General features: G+C 45.6%; 2 protein-coding genes across 2 annotated transcripts; both read right to left on the bottom strand.

Annotated features, from left to right (window-relative positions):
• Positions 1-740: 740 nt before the first annotated feature.
• paqr9 (progestin and adipoQ receptor family member 9) lies at positions 741-5224 on the bottom strand. The gene has a single exon (XM_006809694.3). It carries the CDS (start codon positions 4380-4382, stop codon positions 3237-3239), a length of 1146 nt encoding a protein of 381 aa, XP_006809757.2. The 5' UTR covers positions 4383-5224; the 3' UTR covers positions 741-3236.
• Positions 5225-10713: 5489 nt separating this feature from the next.
• On the bottom strand, positions 10714-14859 carry LOC102780681 (leucine-rich melanocyte differentiation-associated protein). Its single transcript, XM_087839435.1, has 5 exons — positions 14780-14859; positions 13905-14101; positions 13273-13464; positions 13124-13201; positions 10714-11143 (listed from the first exon to the last, which is right to left on the bottom strand). The coding sequence occupies exons 2-5, from the start codon at positions 14066-14068 to the stop codon at positions 10954-10956; spliced, it is 624 nt and encodes a 207-aa protein (XP_087695561.1). The 5' UTR covers positions 14069-14101; positions 14780-14859; the 3' UTR covers positions 10714-10953.
• Between the last annotated feature and the right edge of the window lie 9 nt (positions 14860-14868).

Genomic DNA, 14868 nt, shown 5'->3' with positions numbered 1-14868 from the left:
CTTGTCTGTTTCTTGGCTCCCTGACTTAGCAGTAGCTCTGCTTGACGATGATCTCCACTCTGACGTTCATGTCCTGTGACTTTCTTGCAGCTGTGGATGTTAAAGTAAAATGAGACAAAGTGATGCAGTGGGGTAGAAGTGGAAAAGCCAGCTGTGCGTGCAGGTCCGTGCACGTGGCGGAGTGTAGGGTCCCGCAGACCTACAGCACAAACAGAAACCATGCATGCAGCAGGCTGAGAGGAGGAAGTGCTAGACTTGCAAATCAGGGCAGGACAGGGAACTTCTTTGAAAACATTTGAATTATTCAAACCTCTGAGATCCCCTGACTTAACGAGTCTAAACACCTATAGACATGTTCGCAGCTGTGTGGGGCCAGAAACCAGGAACCAGGACTGTGTGCGATGGCTGAAACTGAACACGTCACACTTTCATTTACTTTCTTCTGTCAACGAGAAGATTAATAACAAATCCATTCGTTCAAAGGTTAAAAAATACACCTTCTAGTATCTGTATGGACAGAGATAAGGGTGCACTTAATGTGTTTGATCTCACTTCTTTAATCCAAACGATGCAAAAGAAAAGCTGGGAAACAACGGAGGAGCTCAGCTGCACAGGTTAACGCCACGACACAGGAACATTACAACGAAACCAGCAGTGCTGTTTGTGCAGCTGAAGCATTCAAGTTGCATTAATTATAAAAAACATTTGCACAGTAAAGAAAACAAAGACCCACAATGACAAATGTTCTCTGTGTAATTTATTGAAAACTCAAAGATGCACTATTTGATTAAGGATTTGTACACTGAGTGCTAGAATTACCCTCCTGAAGTCGTTCATAATTAAACGCATGTGTAAATAATCTATTAGAGTTTTCTTCACCCTGAGTACTTCACTAGGTAAGATGAGTAGTCAGTGAGTCTAACATCCACATACTGAACACAGCTTAACAGACTCAACCATCGCTGGGACACGATCGGTTCCAGCGATGGTTTCTCTCAGCAACACAACGATTCGAATGCTGAATTGAGGTAAAAACATTGCTTCAACACAGACAAGTCTCTCAGGCCGTTCATCAGACAGCAATACTTTAACCTGAAATGAAATATCACAGTACCACAGACCCTCAGAGGAGCCACGCGAGGAGCCTGAAGAAAGTGCAGCATGATTTCCCTCCGTACATATTCCAGTGTCACATGTAATAAACATCTCTGATCCATGAGAATTAGTTTGTGGTGTGCAAGTATAAGCAGGTATATGTGCAGATTTTAGTACATGATCACAACGTCACCACGTGAGATTAACAAACAGGTCAAAGAGAAAAAAACAACCGGACTACACCAATGTCTCGCTTCTTTTTGTGGAAGACGTGAAACTAAACGATCAGAGGAATATTTCTGTTTAACTAAAATCATCATCATTATTACACACTTACGTTCAGCAGTACAGATTTGGGGACATTAGTCATTGTATGATAAAATCTGGTTCTTATGCAGCTAATCTACTCAAGCACTTTATACAGCAGGTCTCTTTCACCCGTAGATTCATACGAGCATCTTTTCTACATCTTTCACACTCAAACAGCGACTGGTGCTTCGAGTGTCTCGCCCAGTAAACTTTGACATCCAGGAATGAAGCCACCAACCGGACCTGCTCCACCTCCATGTGGTTATATGTCCACTTCATCCACTACTAATGCTTCTCTGGACAACCCACATCTAAATAACACGATGTACATGGATGGTGTTTAAACCCTACAGGGTCCAAGTCTCATGGCTGAGGAGGTGTGATGAAGCAACGCCACGAAGCTAAACTTTGCTCGATCAAGAGTTGGCGGTAAAGTTAACGTTTAACTCAATCTTATAGCCTCGGGCTGATCATTGGCGTGTTGGAATCACTGAACGTAGCGGCGTTAACAACATTCCCTACAGGTTTCAGCCTGTGTTTAAAAATATTCCAGTCATGAACATCCAGAAGTGACAAAGTGTGTTTAGATCTGTGGTAGATACGTCTACATACATACGTCTGTATGAAAATGAAGATTTCTAAATCCTGACGTATGTGGTGGACACACTGAGCTGTGGACACACTGAGCTGTGGACACACTGAGCTGTGGACACACTGAGCTGTGGACACACTGAGCTGTGGACACACTGAGTTGTGGACACACTGAGCTGTGGACACACTGAGCTGTGGACACACTGAGCTGTGGACACACTGAGCTGTGACAGACTGAGCTGTGGGCACACTGAGCTGTGGGCACACTGAGCTGTGGACACACTGAGCTGTGACAGACTGAGCTGTGGACACACTGAGCTGTGGACACACTGAGCTGTCATGTTTGCAGTCTGGAGACTTTTTATGTGACGATAACACGCGTGGTCATATCAGCTCGTAGGGAACTGAAATTGCAAACGATGGCTTTGACTCTGAAGGCTGCTCAGCACATGAAGGGTCTCAGACACAGAGCTGCTGCTGCTGCAGTCACTGTGCTCACGTTAAAGTGGAGCAGTGCTCTGCAGCATTTCTGAAGCACAGACTTTGCTCTCACCATAAAGACATAAATGCACCAGTTTGCAGTAAGCAGCAGAGCGTATGGGGAAAACCACACAAACACATTTCACATGTCAATAACTGACAGAAGGACGCGGTTATTTGCTTTGAAGTGCTGCGTCCTTACAGAAAGTTCAGCATGGCTTCTTAATGACGGGGCGCGTGAGCAGCCCCTGAAAGTGCTTCACTGTGAGACCGAGAAGAGCTCTCAGCTATTTCTGTCGTCGCGTGCAACGCACACTTCCTGCTGCAAGGGTCACTTGCAAAACAGACAGGAAATGAGATTCGTGCGCGAATGTTTGTGCAAGTAAGAGGAAGAAAAGGTTATCAAAGGAATCATCGGACATGAAACAATGGGCTCGGCCGCAGCAACACACCGTTTAAGGGTGAAGTAAAAACGGGAAGAGGAACAACAAAAAGGACCTAACAGCAGATGTTCTTAATGGTCCCACTAACGTCTACGCCATGTTAACCAGTCGTAAAGTGGAACATTAGTTCTCCTGGGCAGCAACCATGATTGCAGAGCCCCGAGAGGTAGTTGTTGTCCCAGACGTCCTGTTAGAAGGTGAGGAGCAGCTCTGGGAAAGAACTGGCAAAGATATGCTCAACCACACATTGAGCTCAACATGTAATCCTTTTAATCCAAACATACGGCGGGTTTCATGATGGCAGTGACTTCTCCGTGATCAGTGACATTTCAGGTGCTTCGTGGCGTGCTCCAGCTGTTCTCTCTGGGATCCATAGATACAGTTGGCCTGCCAGGAGAACAATACGATGATGGAGACAATGGTGGTCTGGAGGAGGAGCATCACTCCGTAGGTGGATGCAACGGTGGGTCCAGGGAGGTGGGAGAGGGAGGTGGGGGGCAGCAGCAAAGCTGGGCTCAGCAGGATGGCCTTAATCTCAGCCTTGATCATGTGAAGTTCATCCAGGATGGACAAAAACGTGCAGCAGTGGAACCACTGGTGGCTGTGCCCCCAGATGTCAAAGCGTCCGGGCGCAAGGCGCTCGGGGAACTTGCTGATGTTGAAGACGGCTGACACCAGCAACCAGAGGCAGTGGCGATAGAAGAAGCAGGCCATGGGGGTGGAAGCGGTGAAGGAGGAGGAGGAGGTGGAGTAAGGCGATCGGGTGAGGAGGCGGTAGAAGATGGGTGTGGAGGAGATGAGAAACGGAAGGAGAAAAACCAGCGTCCGGATGATGTAGCGATGCTGCCTCCACCTCTGCCGAGTATTGCAGCAGGATAAAACGCAGATGATTGCTACGACACACGCACACGGGATGTAGTAGGTCTCGAAGAACACGCTGAACTCTGGGATTGCATAGGATGAGGGCAACGCTGCAGCCTCACGGTTCGACTCCACCCGGGAGCTGCTCCCTGCCTCTGCTATTCCTGCCTGAGGGTGGATGTAGTAGTAGTATGCCAACGATGAGCCGACGGTGTACGCACTGATGGTGCCGTAATCCACGAAGAAGCAAACCTCTCTTACCACCAGAGACATTGAGTTTAGCAGGTGAGCCATGCTGCTGGCCATCAGTAAACAGAACACCCCAATAAAGTAATTCCACAACGGATAGAAGAAAGGCTCGCCGCTATCGGGCGCACCTTCCCAACCAAAAACCTCCACAAAATAGTAGAAAAAGATGAAAACAGGAAGAAAGTGTGTCCAGAAATTGCCCGTTTCATTGGTGGGCCTGAACGCTGACAGTAAGCAGTCCCACAGGCTGTAGTTTGGGAAGCGGTAGCCCGTCAGGATAAAGTTTTCTATGACTCGAGGCGGCACGTCCGTATGCCTCAGGAGAGGCGATGGCTGCCCGCAGTTCAGAAGCATCGTTAGAGTTTATTTATGCTGCCGATGGACAAAAACCTCCGCTGGGATCTTTGTTTGCATAAAGTCTTCCCTTTTTATTGCTTGGCTGTTGACTTTATTGCTGATCACATCGTGGTTTGCGATTCAATCCGTTGCTTCTGGTGGATAAGGCATCTACAGACCAGCTCTAAAAGGCCATTCAGCACCCTCCGTGTGCACCTCCAGGCCTCGTGAGCTGCACACTAATCCAGTGAGCAGCTACTACAAAGCCCAGGAGTGAACCAAGAGCAAAGAAGAGTTATGCAATATCCAAAGAGCTTAGGCCACTGCTTAATTTTTCATTCTGGTTTCCTCTTTGAAGGTCAGCAGAAACATCCAGCATGCAAAGTCCATCTGCCTGTTGGTCGTTCCTTCTTTTGCATAGCGTTGGTGGATCACGCACACCTGTCTTGTGATGCTTAGTTCTGCAGCAGCGAATCAAACGGAGCTCAGTTATTACTGCGTTACAAGGTTGAACAGCACGTCAGTGCAGGAGTCCGTACAGCTGGCGTCCTGGAGATGCTCCGTGTATGTAGGCCGTGTTGTTCATCAGCGCTGTAACGTCCTGTGTGCTGCTCCACGGCCCGCTTTCTGTTCATTCAGCTGCCGATCTGTTGCAGAAATCCTTCAGGACTGACACGAGCCGGCGTTCAGTCCTTCGACGCAAGGTCACGTTTAAAAATAGCATTTTAGACCCGAGAGCGCGCCTTCATGTGTTCCACGCGTGAAGGGTCGATGAGGCGGGAGAGCGCGGTGCCCGAGGAGGGCGACGGCAGCCGGCGTTTCTGCGAAATAGCGAGCGGAACGGCACTTTGACAGGTACCTGCGTCAAGCTACGCGCAGTCACAGCGAGCTTCCGCTCAGCGCTTTCAAACGGAGGCTGTGACGTAACACTAAGAGGTCACTGTGTCCACTTACCTACCATTTGAATCTGATTATGACCCAGCAGCAAAGCGCGGTCTCTGACTACAACACAAGGTCAGCACGTAAAGGACGTGTGAGGTGAAACTGTTATTTCATTATTATTCATCATAAGGAAAAACTGAGCACCTGCACTGGGTGCAGAGGGCATCCCAGAGCAGAGCTGGCATATATCAGTGCGGTGTGGCAGGACGTGCGTCTCTGAATTCATCCTTTACTTGTAACTACGACTACAAACTGCTGTGGAAAGACCAAAGATGTGCCCGCAGTTACTGCTGAATCTGATCCTGTGGCTTCATGTTTGACTCCTGATCTGCAGTGTTGTGATGTAACAGTGTGTGGACAAGGGTCAGACAGTGAGATCACACTAACGCAGCCTGTTATTGGTCTTTATAACATGAAGCAACATGACGTCACTGCTGTTGTGATTTGGCGTTAAAAACTCAATCAAATCGAAGTGAAATCAATAAAACAACAGCTGAGCTGATATCGTACCTTCAAAACTAAAGTAGAATCAAAGTAAATGTCCTTAGTTTAAGTCTGTTTCTCTGTTACTGTGGTCGTACAGTAACACAAGTGTTAATCCACCATAAACGTTTTTAATCGCATGTACTACATTTACATGCTAACATACTTAGCCGAGAGAGAGCCTTATTTTGAAGGCGGGTTCACTCAGTTTCCGGTACAGTTATGACTCCTGCAGCTCGACGGAGCGCTGAACTGATACAGAAATCTTGAGTGTCCGTGTCGTGTTGAGGTTTGCTGTAGTCACACTGGGACAGACGAGGACCCGGTCGGCAGTGAAGCCGTGCCGTGCCGTGCTCACAGCCGGTCCTGTTTAACATGCACGCTCCGTCCTTGTTTAGCAGTGCTGTGGCATCTCCTCCCCGGCCGCGCTTTGTTGAAGGCTGCGCTGGGCTCACCGTGCAGAAACACACGGTGCAGAAACACACGGTGCAGAAACACAGTATGTTTCTATAAACTACAGCCCAGTGTCACTGCAGCGCTCTTACCGTGTGCATGTGCGCTATTCTGCACTGTTAACTATACATGTTACACCACTGCGTGTCTGACAAGAGGAAAAAACAAAGGAAATAATCTGTGCAGTGCAGAGGACCAAGTCTGCTTCCTGTCCACAAACAACATAACAACTCAGTTTTTCAATAACATAACCAGCTGTCTAACTCTCTGTGCAGCTAGTTAGATATCATGGGCACAAAGGCAGCCAGCAACATCCTGTGAGAGAAAAGCTTCATTCCTGCAACCAGCTTGATGAATTCCTGTACACTGAATTATTTATTTAAATAATCTTTATTCATCTCGTGTCCTCCTCATTTAGACAAGTGCAAAGATAAATGCAGAGGTAGAGACTAACAAAAGTTACACAAAATACAAACAAAAACATGTACTTGAGAACAGAAAGCTAGTGTAGAGAAGTCGCTCTCAGAGTAAAGTAAAAGTGTTGTGTTCCACAAAACAGGAAACTTTTACCATTTAAAGATATTTGGTTTATATTTCACATTTGGTGACTATCTGACCTCAAACCATCATGTTGTGTAGACGAAGCCCAACACGTGACACTGATAGCAAGAAGCACATCGTGGAAATAAAGATGACACAGTCAGTAACCAGCTCAGTTCCCTTTTTAAGATTATTTATGTCTATATTTCTAAAAACATCAGCATTAGATACAAAAGAAATCTAGAACATGTTGTACAAGACGGAAAGTTTATATGAAAATACAGAGTCAGCAAAGGTGAATGTGAGGTTTAATGTATGTGTTGTAGGTCGCCATGTAGAAATGCTATCTGGTAACCCACACACATGACTGCGTGCATGACCTCGACAAGGGGAACAAGCAGCCTTGAGAAGAACAGATTCTGCTGACAACAATCTGGGAGAGCTGCACTCCCATCATATAACCACACACAGCACAATCACACTTTGTAACCAGTTATAGGAGTTTCTCATAGGTGATACAGCAACAAGCTTTATGAATGTTCATGTGTGTAACCAATAAAAACAGCCTGCAGGGGGAAGCAAGTTGAAGTGGGTTGGAGACGACTCGTTCCTGAGCTTCTGTTTATCAGTATCAGGGGGAAACTCTGACAGTGAATTTCTTCAGTATCAGCAACACAAACCTATCACACAGGAATAATTGAATTCCAGTCCTGCACCTATTCCAAACGCTGCTAAGAACTATAGCATGCTAAGTGGGGCTGCACATCTGTCCAGAGGTTCTGTCAGCGTGTATGTGAAGACGTATCCACAGGGCTTAGTTGCAGTGTCCCACCCTTAGCCGAGCTTGTGCAGCTTAGGTGACGTAAGTGAACTAGATATGGAAGCTAACACATCACATATACTCCTGACTTCCTTATGCATCGCCAACAAACTCTCCTCATGAAGTGGAAATCAGAAAGCAGCGACTGTGGCGGCCAGATATCAGGAAGTGTTGGAGCAGTTTTAGCAGGACGTATATACAAACCAAACACACTGTCGAGAGGCAGAGAGAGAGTGTGTGTGCAGAAGAAGCCATCACTGCATGGTGGAGTAACAACATGTAAAAGAAAAAGCTGTGATGTTGTGAAGTTACCACCTCAGGGCAGAAAAATGAGGCATCACAGAAACGATCACATACAACCTCCAAAGCGAGAGGGGATATTCACTCTGCTTTCCCAGGTCAGTGTAGGAACAGCTGCTGATGCTGCTGTCTTAATGACGGGTGACGTCACCATGGCTATGACCATCATATATGTCTGTGGGTATCATTAATGCTAGCGTGCACTGTCTGTTTCTATCACACACACGTGAGACGTTCTGATAACACTTTGATGTTTGAAATGTGGTAACAAACTGCTAGCATGTTGTAGCGCTGTAACACAAATGTGAGAGCTCATGTCTCCCAGTATAACCGTCCAGGACCTCATACTGGGAGACTGAGAGAACGTCTGATACTGAGAGCTGCAGAAACACACTGAGGCTGTCAGCTAGAAGCACAGGAAGGAACTGAGAGCAAAGAACAGAGAAGTCATATGAAACAAAGGTCTTGCTGCAAAGCATCGAACATGAAGAGTCGGGTTTCTGACCAAACAGGGCTCGCAGTAGGAGGCCGGCGTGTGTGAGTGCAGGGTGAGCCAATCAGATGGTTCGATTTTCTAAAGAAACACAGGCTGTGCTTCACACAGCGAAGAAAAGTTTAAGGTTTGTTGATTTAATTAACGTTTGATGTCGTTCTTTTCTCTGGGAAACTACCAGATGTTTGAGTTTGACAGTGGTGCCTCCTACTGAAAATACCAACACATGTAGACACAACTTTACTCCCTGTAGCTGATGCAAAGACTGAGATCAATATGCAGAACAAACATTAATCTGAGAGTCTCCACAATCAGAAACATCAGACTGTTGGAGACATTCGGAGTCCTGCCTGTTGCGGCTCTGACGCTGGTGACCGAGCAGACAAACAGTCGATTTAGTGTTGTTAAGAAATGCACGTCATTAAAATTACGATGCGTTTTATGGCACACGATGATTTTGATGCACTGCTCAAAAACATAAGGAGTACGTTTCTGTCAGCAGATGGAGGAACATGTGAAAGCTGATGAAACATTACAGGTGATAAGAGGAAGAATCCTCTGGCTGCTTTATTACTCATTCACAGTGTTGGGACTAACGCGTTATTAAGTAACGCGTTACAGTAACTACGTTATTATTGTGGTAACGAGCACGGTAACTAGTTATTATGCCAAAATCAGGAACGAGTTAGTCGTTACTGGGATTTAGATAGGGTCCTTACTCGTTACTTCGTGTGGTGGCTATCAGAGCTTCCACAGATTCAATAACATTAGCAAGTGGTGGAGGCAGCAGGTGGAAGAGAAGGAAAAGAGACCCGAGGCGGCCGCCGGTCCGAGTGTGAACTGAACTTCAGGTAAGAAGTTATGACCTGCAGTCTATCTGGGTCAGATATAAACCAAGTTTAGGTGGAGTTTATTTTCGTTATTCTGACTTTTTCCATACTGCGTACTAGCTAGCATGACGGGGTTTCTATACAGCTGGGTGGGTGCTATGAAGTTAATGATGTTGAACTTTATTTTGTTCATAAGTTATTAGAGTTGCCAACCGTCCCGTCTGGTATTCAGAGAAAATATTAAGCGTTTTGTATTGAGGTGAAAAGGAACAGTTTGTCCCGTAATTCAGCTACAATGAAAAAGGCACAAAGCTGGAGTTATTCGTGTCTTTGCTGCACAGCTGCCTCTTCTTCTTTCATTCTCCCCCCTCCCTCTCCCGTTTCTACTTCAATCATGAAACTGATCAATGATCAGCTGATCGTCTCTCTTGTTTGTTTATCGCCCACTTTGCGCCAGAAACAGGAAACCAGCCGATGTCGCGTTAAACAACAGCAGCACGTTTAAGCTTGATCAGCTGTTGTTAGAATTTATTTAATATTAATTTCTAGTATCAGCTGATGTTTGCTGGAGCCACAGCTGCAAAAAAGCTGCTGGTCATAATATCGGTTTGGTGATCTGGTGAGAGGGAAACATGAAACCAGGAGATGTCCTTACTGAATCATCAGAGCTGAACAGGTGATGGAGAAACAGGTTTACCTTTTAGGTGACATGAATGAGTTGAAGTTATGAACTGTTTCTGAGAGACAAATAACACCAGGATCCTTTTTAGGTAGCTGACAGCTGGTAACTGTGCAGGAGCAGAGCTAGCAAAGTTTTGCCAGGGGGCCAGGTAGGGCATTAACAGGGAGAGGTGGCACAAAGAAATACTTTTCTTTCTTATTCTCATTTAAAATGTCTCACTTTTAAAAAATAATTATCTGAATATTACAACAAACGATTGATGCATATATACCATCAAAACAGTGTACATCACTGTCACAACAGCGTTTGTTTTCATTCAAAGGCTTTATGATTTTTCCTATAATGGTGGGCCGGTCTCTAGTCAAAATGCCCGGGCCGATTTTTTGTCCCCGTCCAGCCCTGTATGCAGCTCATCTGCAGTCTGGTGTTGCCTACATCTTCCTATTCAGAAGGCAGAATTTCCGAGTTCTGAGTACAATCAAAGCACCACGACTGCAGTTTTGTGTTGGATGTAAAAGGTGCACATGACGCTGTGACGTAGGCTAGAATCATGGCAGCAGTCAATGACGGTCCAGGCGTGGGATTTCTCTCGTGGAAATATGCACATTATCTTTTCCTTTCTATTGGTAGGTGGCACAGTGCACTTGTTGCAAGTAAGCAAGCTAGAAGACTGGCAAAGTTATGGAAGCAACACATTAACAAGAGAATACTGAGTAAAACCAAAGTTACTTTCCCTAGTAACTAGTTACTTTGAAAGTAACGAGTAACTTGAAGTAACTGAGTTACTTTTGATAGAAGTAACTAGTAATGTAACTAAGTTACTATTTTAAAGTAACTTACCCAACACTGCTCATTCAGTAAAACAGGTGCTCTGCATTAAGAGCTACTCACTGCACATTTATCGACGTCTTCCTGTTAATTATTGATTGTTTTTCATCAGATGAAGCCCAGCAGACATACATGTCCACAAACCACAGCTTTAGATGAATGTTAATACAAGCAGACAATAACGCACAATAATAACATTAACACGGGCGACACAGTCTTCATTTCATAATGCTGCTGGGCTTTTTCTGAATGCGAGCGTGCTTCTTGGACGAGTCCTCTCTCCGTTTTCTGCTGCTGTGAGCGCTCTGCTGTAGCCGGTAGGTTTTCCGAGCCTGGGCTCTCTCCTTCTCCAGGACCTCCGTGTCATCCAGAATCTCCAGACCTGGAAGCTGACTGATCACATAGAGTCTGAAGAGGCAAAGCAAGACAGGCAGTCAGCAACAACAGGGCCAGCATGTGTGAACGCACCGCAGATAGACTCTTAGAGAAAAAGCAGACCGACTGTGGTTATTCATAACCTTTTAAATCATCACAGCTGTCATGAAATCAGCTGTTTAAACTTGTAGTAAACCCGTGACAGTTTAAAACTGTAGCTCATTCTGGTTCGTCTTACAAGTTTAAAGTTTCTTAAATGGGTTAAATGGGTTCCACTGGATGGAGGTCAGTGGCCGGTCAGAGCTATCATATCCTTCCTTCTCCAGGAACTACCTGCATTTGCCACGTGATGACAGGTGCTGCTGTGCACCAGGAAGTATCCAGGGCCCACTGCACCGGCATAGGGTCTGACAATGACTCCAAGAAATTCATGCCAATACCTGAGAGGCAGTTAGACATCTGTGTGTGGATGATCATAGATATGCCTCCACAGACCATCACCAACGATGTGCTGCCTGTAACAACACAGCCTTTCACATCTGTCACATCTGTGCTCAGGGTGAAATCTGCTGTCATCTGTGAAGAGCATGTAAATGTCAGTCGGGGTGCTCTGTAGCAGGCAGTGAGCACATCAGAGGGGATAAGGCCCTCGTGAAATCTCCTTCTGATTGTGATCAGAGGCGTTCACACCAGTGGCCTACTGGAGGTTACTTTGTAGGGCGCTGGCAGTGCTCTTCTTGTTCCTCTTTGCAGTGTGGCAGGCTGTCATGTTTCTTCCACTGAGGATGTTGGAAAGTGGGTGGTGTTCCCATAAAAACCATTTGAACAGCACTGGTATTATAATACACATGCTGAGCTCTGTTAAAGGCACAATGTCTTTGTAATGTCCACAAAACATTTACATGTTCGGACTGTTTTGGTTTGAGTCATTCCAAAGATGGGCTTACGTATAAACACAAAGACAGTGGTTTGCAAATATCATAAACCCATCATAAAACACAGAAAACAGCAAGTGGCTGAAAAGTGATGGTAAGAAGAAACAGCTGGACAAGCAGTGTGCAGCCGTTGTGGTTCACTGACAACAGTAACACAACATGATGGGAAGGGGTAAAAAACTGCATCTGCAAAATTTCAGAATATTGTTCCTCAATGTGAAATTTGAATATCTCATCATCTACACACAGTATGAAAAGATTTCAAGGACATGGAAAAATCTGTGCGTGAGGGCCAACAGCCGATACTGATGCATGACTGTGAGACTCAGGAACAGCTGACACACAGGTGCAGACTGAAGATGCAAAGAAGGATCTGCTGTTTATGTGAACATGCAGAGTTATTGCTGTGTTCATCATTTAACACGGAGCAGGAAACCGTTCTGTGGTCATCAGACAGCGTTCGTCTGGTTTCCTTGGATACCACGTGTTTACTGTTTTCATCTCAAAACTGTTTGTTTTTCTGTTTTACTGTGAAAACACAGGTTTCTATTTTTATTGACACAGTTTTTAAAGTAAACGTGTTTCATGCTTAGAGTGTCACTTCTGTCTGTTAGAGGAATATTTCAAACCATAGCTGTGTTTCTAAGAGCTGAAGTTAGCGAGCTGCCCACAGCAGCTGATCCTCTGCAGGTGTCACAGCACAAACACACACAGCATGCTAATGATGTCACAGGTTTGTGCTAAACTGACCTCCTGTAGTTCTGTGCTCGTCAGGTCAAAGTGTACGCACAGCTGACCATGAAAACAAAATGCTGACTGTTTATTCTAACACAGGACGTCTTGGCCTTGTGTTGTTGCACTGATGAATCAGATGGGGGCGCTGTACACAACAGACAGCATGACTAGATATTGCATGTAGTGTTTATATAAACATCATGTGGTGATGGTGGTAACAGAAGGACACAGGTCGTTATGCTGTGTGCAGCACATATTTGTATGAAGCACATACTGATAATATGACGTTTACACACTGTGCAGCTGCTCGACTGCACCTGTCAGGAGAAAGCTGCACGCTCACCTGTAGTCTGTGTACTGAGTCAGACTGCCTCCGTTGAAGTAGCTGGGTGCTGCCTCGTTGTTCATCATGCTAAGGATCCTGCGGTTAGACAGAAACACGTGAGGCAGAAGCAACAGCACAGACGCCTCAGTCAGAGAGAAGAAGCTCACCTGATGTTGGGGAACTTTCTCCAGATCTCCTCCACAAAAACAGGCAGGTTGTTGATCTTGTTCTTGTTGATGCACACTGTGGTGACACTTGGCATGTAGGGGAACTTGACATGAGACGTGTAGTTGTTGCAGTCCAGGATCAGAGTGCTGAGCTTCTCCAGGCGGCCCAGCAGAGCCGGGTTCCAATAAGGACTGAGTGAAGGACACTAGGCTTGTACGTCAGTGAGGAAGCTCTGACACCCCCACAGCATCCTACCACAGGAGCCTCACGTCCATAATAACTGATATCCTTCTGTTTGCTGCCCACAGTCAAACTGTGATTACATGAAAAACTTTATTAATACGAATAAACTGTTGCCGGGCGGATTGCTACAGACTGTTTATCAGCATCCAATGTTTCTTCTTACACTGAAACACCGATCAACTTTTTATTGACGATGTGCATCACTTACAAACCAAAGCAGGATCATCATCTATTTGAAGATGTTTGCTAAAGAGCAGAAGCAGCCAGGTGAAAGTTAGAGTTGGTAACAGTTATTGTCACTACACAGATATTATTCAACATATTTTCTTTTTAGTTATTTATAAGCAAACACAGCTTAGCAAAGGGTCGGCACGCTGCAAAAGGATACTCCTCCAGCAGGTTGTAGCTCAGGTCCAGCACCTGCAGGCTGTCTGTCTGGGTCAGGATGGTTTCATAAGGGATCTCTGTGAGGCTCTGGTACGCAAAGGAAAGCCACTGGAAATGTGCTGCGTGGCTGTGATGACTTTGTTGGCCTGACGCATGATGATCCATGGCCCAGCACTGAAGTGTCTTCTGTTCCTCCAGCTGGCAGTGATCAAGATTAGAAGTCAGATGATCAAACAGCAAAGCAACAGCTGGGTAACAGTGACGCAGAGCAGTCTGGATGCTTCTGGAAGAAATGTTGTTTTTCCCTCAAACACTATCGACTCTCAGCACAGTCGGGAAATTACACCGTCACCACAAAGCTAACGTACAGACAGCGTGTCAGTGTGTGGAGAGCATATTCATACATGCTGTATGTGCTGTTACAGAAGGCAGGATTCAAGGGAAACTTGTGCTTCAATCAGTAACGCAGCATGAAGACAGAACGTGTGAAGAGTCGAAACATTTTACAGCTGGAGACACAAAGTCAAACTAAAGCAGATTAAACAGATGGTAGGCTACCAACAACACGTTTTACTGTTTGAAAGGAAACAACAGGAAAACCCTTTCAAAGTAACAATATGGGAACAAAATCAATGATGTCAGCAACAGGACCCGAAACATCAAACTGCTGCAGACTTTATTTCAACGCTATCGTGGATTTAATGTCAAGCACATGAAACACTGATTTCAGTCGGTCTGTTGCAACACTGTTCAGCATGTGATGAACCAGCAACCATTAAAAAAAAGCCAAAATGTGTCTAAATCTCTTGATTCGTGTAGATGGAGCAGCCTGTTAGTGTGAAAGCAGCACAGATATTCAGTTTGATCAGGACTCACCGAGCTGAGGAGGATCAGATGTAGCCTGCATACCAGCCTCTGAGAACTGCTTACCGCTCGTATAAAAGGCCTCCTTTCATACCCGGCCT

This window comes from Neolamprologus brichardi, chromosome 3 (genome assembly GCF_056152115.1).
Source record: "Neolamprologus brichardi isolate AB-2024 chromosome 3, ASM5615211v1, whole genome shotgun sequence".
NCBI lineage: Eukaryota > Metazoa > Chordata > Actinopteri > Cichliformes > Cichlidae > Neolamprologus > Neolamprologus brichardi.
This window is presented reverse-complemented; position numbering and strand designations above follow the sequence as displayed.